General features: G+C 40.5%; 1 protein-coding gene across 1 annotated transcript; it reads right to left on the bottom strand.

Annotated features, from left to right (window-relative positions):
• Positions 1 to 137: 137 nt before the first annotated feature.
• Positions 138 to 7,449, bottom strand: LOC137871079 (lysosomal amino acid transporter 1 homolog). Its single transcript, XM_068708670.1, has 8 exons — positions 7,286 to 7,449; positions 6,658 to 7,042; positions 6,370 to 6,499; positions 5,963 to 6,050; positions 3,945 to 4,054; positions 3,613 to 3,714; positions 2,839 to 3,024; positions 138 to 2,673 (listed from the first exon to the last, which is right to left on the bottom strand). The coding sequence occupies exons 2-8, from the start codon at positions 6,855 to 6,857 to the stop codon at positions 2,557 to 2,559; spliced, it is 933 nt and encodes a 310-aa protein (XP_068564771.1). The 5' UTR covers positions 6,858 to 7,042; positions 7,286 to 7,449; the 3' UTR covers positions 138 to 2,556.
• Between the last annotated feature and the right edge of the window lie 744 nt (positions 7,450 to 8,193).

Raw genomic sequence — 8,193 nt, 5'->3', positions numbered from 1 at the left:
ATAATATTCACGAGTTAAATAAAACTATGTCTAAGTGTAAAACTTGCCATTACTTGGCAGTGATGATTGATTAAAATCCATACAAATTGATTTATTTTGCTCATCTTTTCCGTCTCATTAAAACAAAGTATCTTGAGTGAGGATATACGGTATATTGCAGTTTATTAAAGTTTTGTACAATATAGATACATGTATTATCATACACACCATGGTTGTACACACAGTTAATATCAGAAGACATTGTCAGTACACACACCCTGGCACAGAGCTTGGAATTACAATATAAGTGTACAGTACATCGTTGACTGCATTAAGAAAATAAATACATAAGAGCAATACACTGTGACCAAGAAGTAAAAACTACAACATGTTCTACAGTTTACGGCAAAAATATATACAATAAATACGCCATTGTTTGTGCTAGATTGAAAAACTGTATCAGACTCGTAATACAGGAATTGAAAAGGGATCAAAGTATGAATCGTGCAATACAAAACTAATTTGCAAAAACACAATCTTTTTGTGAAAGAAATGTGACTCTAGTTGCATATATTTGCAAATAAATGTCCTCTTCAGTAAACAAAGTCAGAAGAAATCCCCCAACGTCTATATAGAATTCCACATTATTGCATCAGCTGACTGGCTAATAGAAAAAGAAACAACCAGTCATGCTGTTGTGATGACAATGATTAACATATACTGAACTATAATTTTCCAACAAAACATTGTCGTTTGGATGCTACAAAATGAATTGTACATTTCACATTTGTTTTGAAATGCAATGTGTGCGAGCCTGCTCTTCATGAGGTAGAGAAACGTGCAGATCTCTGCAAGTACAGTCCTTTAGTTATGCAGCAGCACCACACACACACACACACACACACACACACACACACACACACACACACACACTGTGTGTGACATTTGGCCCAAAATTGATGAGCTGTTGGTTTTGCTAATGATCTAAATGAATGCCCAACAACTTGAAGCGCTCGTCATCAATAAGCCTATTTGTTCGGTTTTATTTTTGCTCCGCTTTGTTGTCATCTATTTGTTTTGTGTTACTTTTTGAACAATCGCAATGAAGCAAATGAGAATTAAAAAAAGTGTTTTAAAAATATTTTTTTTTTTTCATCGTCTGCGCTTTAAACAGACAGAAGAGAAAACACACCTTAAATGTGCAAACCAATTTCTGAGCCTCATTACTCTAACAAGTCTTCAATAGCATCCCATTAATGCTCCTATTCTTAGATCCATCTGAAAATATGTTATCAAAAAGTCATGTCTCGATCAAACAATGCGTTTGAATGTTTTGAAGATGTTACAAAAGTAAAGAGGACGCTATTACAAGAAAACAGTCATCGCTGATCATAACGATTACAGAGGCAGATCATATTCTAGGAATAACAGGGTAAAAAGAGAAAACAAGTTTCACCACATTTTGTAAAACAACAACAACCAAAAAGCTGTGCCTTAAATAAATCACTGTCAATATTTAAGACATCTAACTCAAATTTAATTTTTAAATAATTTAGTTCTGAAATGGATACATATAGAACATTTATATTAAGACTATATTTCATTTAAAAAAAAGGCACAAACGTGTTTCTCCAGAAAAAAAAAGCTTGGACCAAGAAAGCATAGAAATATAAAATCCCGTAAGTAGAAATAAGGTCATTATAAACCTGGAGATGAATGTTTGTTTAGGTGGAGGGATGGCCCCCTGCTGCTACCAACACATCTGGCTAAATAAATGTCAAACTAGTGTCTAGTGTTGTAATGTTTAGCTCGTGACAAATTCCTGTTCGCCAGTTAATCGTCCAGAACAACCAGGGGGAAAAAAACAACCCTCTGTCAGGTTCACAGAACAACATGAGTGTTGGTTCCTCTATTACTGCGCTCACACAAACTCTGCGTTTCATGGCACTCAAATACCCAATCAGGTCAGAAACTTGAATCCCATACCATGCGTCCTAGTATAATATTGCAATCCTCCAACAGCAGTATTGACCCTGTCAGAAACGTGTGAGTATAACAGGCACTTCATTCCTCCATAAAGCTTGCATTTGTGAAGAGACGTCTGGCATCTCCTCTGGGCGTGTGTGTGGTCCCCAATGGCCAATAAAAATACGGTTATTCCATCCAAAACTAAATCAAGTAATCCCAGCTGGGAAATGTATCAAAAATGCCAGTATTCATAACTGGGAAAAATATTTCGCTGAAGCTAACTGGCCTCATAAACAGACAGAAATGTCTCTAAAGTGATACTTAACTTAACTTGATCCCCCGGTGTTGAGTTAAATTGACCAGATCTTGTCTGTAGCATTTCCTGTTTTATTACCACAGCACACCACACAACAGTTGATCATCTTAACGGCATAAAATTAGACGATAAAGGCGCGCTGGAATTGCCTGCTGGTATACCACAACATGGCTGCTAGAACAATGCTTCTGCAAAGATGTTTTTATTAAATCAATCCCCCTCAGTCTACACAAATCGTAGACTGAGCAGTTCATTCTTGACTGCGTGGAACTTGCTGGTGTCCGTTCAGTGTCCTATAACAAAGACAGTTCCACTTCCTCACACAGCAGAGGCTCCACCTCCGGGACGCTGAGAAGTTTGCTGCTTTTAGCCGCGTAATTCTTCCTGTACATGATGAACTGGGCAGTCACCTGACTAGGTTAAGGCTCAAACAGAAACATAAAGAGTTAAGCAATATTATCTTCTCTTAATGAATTTAGCGTCATAACCGATTCCAGTTTTCCCATGCAGGTATCATCAGAAGATATGACAGATACGAGTCATCTCGTGGCTGAACTTGTGATTTTAAAGGATACAAAGAAGTCAAGTATGAGGACTCCCAGGCTGCCGATGAGCCAGGCCAGATGTTTGATGATGAAGGTCTGTTTGGAGCCCTTCAGTGCAGGCAGGACCACGATGACGCTGAACCCGTACGTCCCATTGCCCATCATGGCCAGGGCAAACAACAGGTAAGAGGTGCCCTCCGTGGACTGTCGCTGGAACTAGAACAAAGAGAGATTACAGTATTTTGTTGATGGACCCAAACAGCAGGACTTGCACTGGACTTGTAGCTTTTGTTTCACCAAACTGGATGACACTAACTTGCCACTAGGAATGATATTGAGAAAAAGTTTTGGGCTTCCTGCTGAAAAAACAAGCATGTTTCAACTTGTGGGAATTCCCGCAGGGAAAATGCTTCTTAAATGATTTACAATAGTCCGGGTAAGTGTGAGTGTTTGTGTGTGCGTGTTTGCGTGTGCCATGAAGTTTCGCTGGCACGAGCAGCGCACTGAGACGATCCCCTCTGGTGATTAATATCTGCAGTCGAGCCAGGATGCTTCTCAAACACAACAGCGCCATTGTCTCTGACGTCTGGTTCTTATTTTTGACACACATACTGTTATACGCAAATTCCACCTCCCTCTTCAAAACACACTCACAGTCCCTGTTAATAACTAACCGACACATAACAAGTTCAGTTTTACCTGAGAAAGCTTTCCAAGATCTCCCGTCAGGAGGGCACTGCTCGCATGCCAACCAAACAAACTTCACATTGCCACTGAAATCACGCCAACAGAATTGCCACTTACATTTTTATAGAGCTGGGGGAAGCGGGAGCTGAGGTAGAATATAGACGCCAGGTATCCACATACATAGCCGGTGATTTCCACCGATCTAGAGGTGGATGGACTCTGGCAAAGGACGAGGACACAGAGAGAAGGGGGGGAGAGGTGAAAGGGGGCAAAATGTACGCAAGAACCAGTACGACCACAATCTCTAGTCAAAAGTGAATTATTGTGTCCAATCAACCTGAAAGAATGTGGACAAAAGTGACCTCAAATATGATTTACAAGCACCGCAATCTAAAATCCTACACACATGAATGCAAATATACAGAGTAGATGGCACACAGTCGACCTACCTGGGTGTCTAAAGTTGCACTATTGTCTACGATGAGTTTGGGTAAAGCCAGGAGAACTAACGTAGCAGCGCCACACCACATGAAGCACAGCCACTTCAACACAGGGCTTTCTAGAGCACTCACACAAAACAAAGAACTGACAGTGAAGACACGCAAATACCCCCCCCCCCCCAACATGAGCTAACACTCCGATAGTGTCTGATTGTGTAACACTAGACAAGTGCAACAACAGATATGAATCATTTCAATTTCCGCTGTATTACAAGTACACAGTAGCTGCATAAAACAATACTAACACGCATATACAGTCAGGAACATAAGTATTTGGACTGTGACACAACTTTTCTAATTTTGCTTATTTACACAACCCCAATGGATTTTAAACTAATCAGTCAATATGTGGTTGAAGTGTGGACTTTCAGCTTTAATTCAATGTCCAAACCAAAAAAAAAATCACAATAACTGTTTAGGAATTACAGCCACTTTTACACAGCCACCCACATTTTCAGAAGCTCAAAAGTAATTGGACAATTGTCTGACAAAAGGTTTCATGGCCAGATGTGGCCTATTCTGTCACTATTTCATGACAAATGATGCCAACAATAGGATTCAAAATGTTACATTTGCAGTTGGTAGTTGGTCCTTGGAACTCTCAGCATGCGGACCAAAAAGGTGTCAATGCAAGTGAAGGAGGCCATTATTAGGTTAAACAAATTGGTGTACCGTGGTGAAGAAAAACCCCTTCATAACATCTACTGAAGTCAAGAACACTCTGCAGGAGGTAGGCGTTCCATTGTTAAAGTCTACAATCAAGAGACGCCTTCATGAATCTAAATACAGAAGGTTTACAACAAGGTGCAAACCACTGGTGACACTGAAGAACAGGAAGGCCTCATTAGACTTTAACAGAAAACATTTGGAAAAGCCTGACCAGTTTCAGAAAAAGATTCTTCAGACAGATGAAACCAAGATGAACTTGTACCAGAATGATTAGAAGAGAAAAGTGTGGAGAAGGAAAGGAACGGCTCATGATCCAAAGCATACACATCATCTGTTTAACATGGTGGAGGCAGTGCTTTGGATGGGCATGTATGGCTGCCAATGGAACAGGGTCACTGGTGTTCATTGATGATGTCACAGCTGATAGAAGCAGCAGGATGAGTTCTGAGGTGTTTAGGGCTAAACTATCTGTTCAGATTAAGACTAATGATACTAAACTGATTGGATGGCACCTCACAGTGCAGATGGATTATGACCTAAAACATGCTGTAAAAACAAACCAAGAGCTTCTTATGGCAAAGGAATGGAATATTCAATGGCCAAGTCAGTCACCTGATCTCAACCCACTCAAAGTGAGCAGCTTTTCACTTACTGAAGATAAAACCGAAGCAGAAAGACCCACAAACAAGCAGCAGCTGAAGGAGGCTGCAGTAAAAGGTCTGTCAACGCATCTCAAGGGAGGAAACTCACTGTTTTTGGTGATGTTTATGGAGCCAGACTTCAGGCAATCATTGACTGCAAAGGATTTTCCTCCAAGTATTACAAATGATTATATTCACAATTATGTTAGATTGTCCAATTACTTTTGAGCCGCTGAAAATGGGGATGACTGTGTAGAAGTGGCTGTAATTCCTAAACGGTCATTGTGATTATTTTGTTTTAGACATTGAATTAAAGCTGAAAGTCTACACTTCAACCACATATTGACTGATTAGTTTCAAATCCATTGGGGTTGTGTAAATAAGCAAAATTAGAAAAATTGTGTCACAGTCCAAATACTTATGTTCCTGACTGTATATGCAGGGCTGTGTGCAGACTGGGATGAGTCATTAGGCAGTCATGTGCTTTTTGGCTTCTGTGGTAAGAACGTATCATAAGTAAATAACACTCGGAACTGTATCTGTCATCTCTGAAGTTAGCAGGTGTCTGGCTGTCATGCCATGCAAATAAAAAAAAAAATGTATTGAGTCGACAGCAGGAAACACTTCCTATGCTTTTAACTCAATGTCAGGGCTTACTTCTGCTGGAGCTGTTCTTGATCTTATAGTAGAGGAACTGGGAGATGAGAATCAGGTCGGTGAAGATGTAGAACACCACAGTGACTACCTGAGAGAGGGACGTGGAGCAAATACATAGTTGGTTCAAAACCCCCAGAAACATTGTGCCTTTGAAATGTGTTTCCATATTAAGATGCCGACAACATGGTAAAAGTTATAGCACTATATGTTTTTTAGTTTTTCCTGACAGTTTCAAGCGCCTGAACACAGATCGTCTGAGACGTAATAACTCACCGGCTTCAGGGACAAGAAAGGAAATTAAATATGACTCCAACTGAGGTCTGCCAGGGACTAACGACACCAGGATGGATGGAGTTCACAGTACAGACACATACACACTGAGGATGAGTGGCCATGTTTGTGTTTACCTGAATAGGGAGCTGGCTGGTGAGGTAGCAGCCCGCAAAGCTGGTCACATCTCCACTGAAGAGGAAGAAAAGAAAGCCGAAGGACATGGCCTCTTCCACTTTACCATTGCGATAGGCCTCATAGACCTGCCTATAGATGGATGGATAGATGAATAGAGATGGATAAATAGATGGGATAAGCCACAAATCCCAAGCACTTTCAACCAGATTACCGGATTGCACTTCAAAAAAAGTAACACTTTAAATAATTTAGTTTAAAATCACAGCCGTTGTGCTGAGGTTACTTACGGCAGAGTGGACAGCAGAAAGCAGAACATGGATATGAGACCTATCACCACGCTGCAGTACTCCCACACATTGTCCACGCACTCCTCCAACAGGTAGAGGATCCACGGGGTCCCGTTGACGCACACCGGCCGGCCCAGCGCCGGGGCCGTCCAGTTGGCCGCCACGTCCACACTCTTCCCGGGGAACCGCGCGGTGGCCATGGCGCTATGACAGGACCTGCAACGCAGCTGCAGGATCTGTCCTCCTCCTCCTCCTCCTCCTCCTCCCAAATTGTGAGTAGATGTGTATTTACTCTGTCAACAAAACCTAATCCCAAAGTAAACAAGTCCGAGACACCTATCTCACGAAGAAGATGTGTGATGACATGTTCTGTCATTTGACGAGTCTGTAAGAGAAACATCCAAAAAATCAGGCACAACACTGAACAAGTGAGAAGTGTTACAACTGCTTTAGAGTTAATCCCACATTAGTAATTACACCTTAAATTCGGGAAACTTGATTGCATATTTAGGGTCAATTTCAGCTTAATTTGCATTCAGTTTAGACACCGTCATTAAGGCTAATTTGCATAGACTTGAGGATGAGATGCTAACACATAAAAGATAGGATAAAATCAGCTTCCGGTTACCGCTCAACTGACGAAATGGACTCCGTTATACCGCAGAGTGTTTACGGGTCTGCGTAGATGTTCCCCACCTCCTCGCACGTTTCCGTAAGCGATGTGTCTGACCTTTGAAGAACATTATAGATTAGCTCCTAGCTTAATGTTATCCATCGCTGGTGGTCTCTAAGTAACAAGACATCCTGAATGACATTACAACATCCGGTGAGAATTTTCAAAATAATATCCGTATGGACAATTATTTCTATACCGATGCGCAGATTTATGATAAGGAGCATTTATCATGATTTGTTTGTAATTAATGGTGCTTTACTGTATACTGTCTTATTTACACATGTGTGTAAATATGATGAAATTCCATGCAGTACTGCTACAACGAACAGTTTTGCCAAATCTAAATAAAAATAGAGATGTAAAAGTATGATAACTATTTTACAAATTCATTTTTTTTATTCTGATAATTCGGAAGTTTCAAAATAGGTTGTTTTCTTTTGATAATGTGTACCCTCTATTTGTGTACCAGCCTCATTACCAGTATTAAAGGTGACCAAGCCTTCGCTTTTATTTTGAAAGCAAAAGTCCTTGTACGACTTGCGTTACCTTGTCACTCCGGAAACTGCACACATACTTTCTAGCTTTACTTCCGATGGATGATGCCGGGGGAAATACCACCACCCAGAGCCGTCTCATTATCTCTTTTTGCGGCTCTGCCACCACCTACTGATCACATGGACCTTTCATCAGTGCAATAATAAAGGAGTAAAATAAATACATTTATGTAACAGTTAAATAAATACAACTAATTTACACTTTTCCCAAGCTGCACCTCGAACTAAAACTACAACACAATTTTGGATCTTCTTTGTTGGGCATTCCTTCATTAGATCCTTGTATTAGCCTATTGGAATTATTTA

The sequence above is a fragment of the Cebidichthys violaceus genome, unplaced genomic scaffold, assembly GCF_023349555.1.
Source record: "Cebidichthys violaceus isolate CVI_PGR_0920_01 unplaced genomic scaffold, fCebVio1.0.p SCAF_1, whole genome shotgun sequence".
Classification (NCBI taxonomy): Eukaryota; Metazoa; Chordata; class Actinopteri; order Perciformes; family Stichaeidae; genus Cebidichthys; species Cebidichthys violaceus.
Note: the sequence above shows the minus strand (reverse complement) of the source record. Positions and strands in the feature narration are given on the sequence as shown.

Excerpts from the sequence above, each read along its gene's own strand:
- LOC137871079 (XM_068708670.1), bottom strand. The coding sequence starts at position 6,857 with ATGGCCACCGCGCGGTTCCCCGGGAAGAGTGTGGACGTGGCGGCCAAC. Across the intron at positions 4,055-5,962 it reads CAAGAACAGCTCCAGCAGAA|AAAGCCCTGTGTTGAAGTGG; the intron begins GTAAGCCCTGAC and ends TGAGTGCTCTAG. Across the intron at positions 2,674-2,838 it reads TCCTCATACTTGACTTCTTT|GTGACTGCCCAGTTCATCAT; the intron begins GTATCCTTTAAA and ends TAACCTAGTCAG.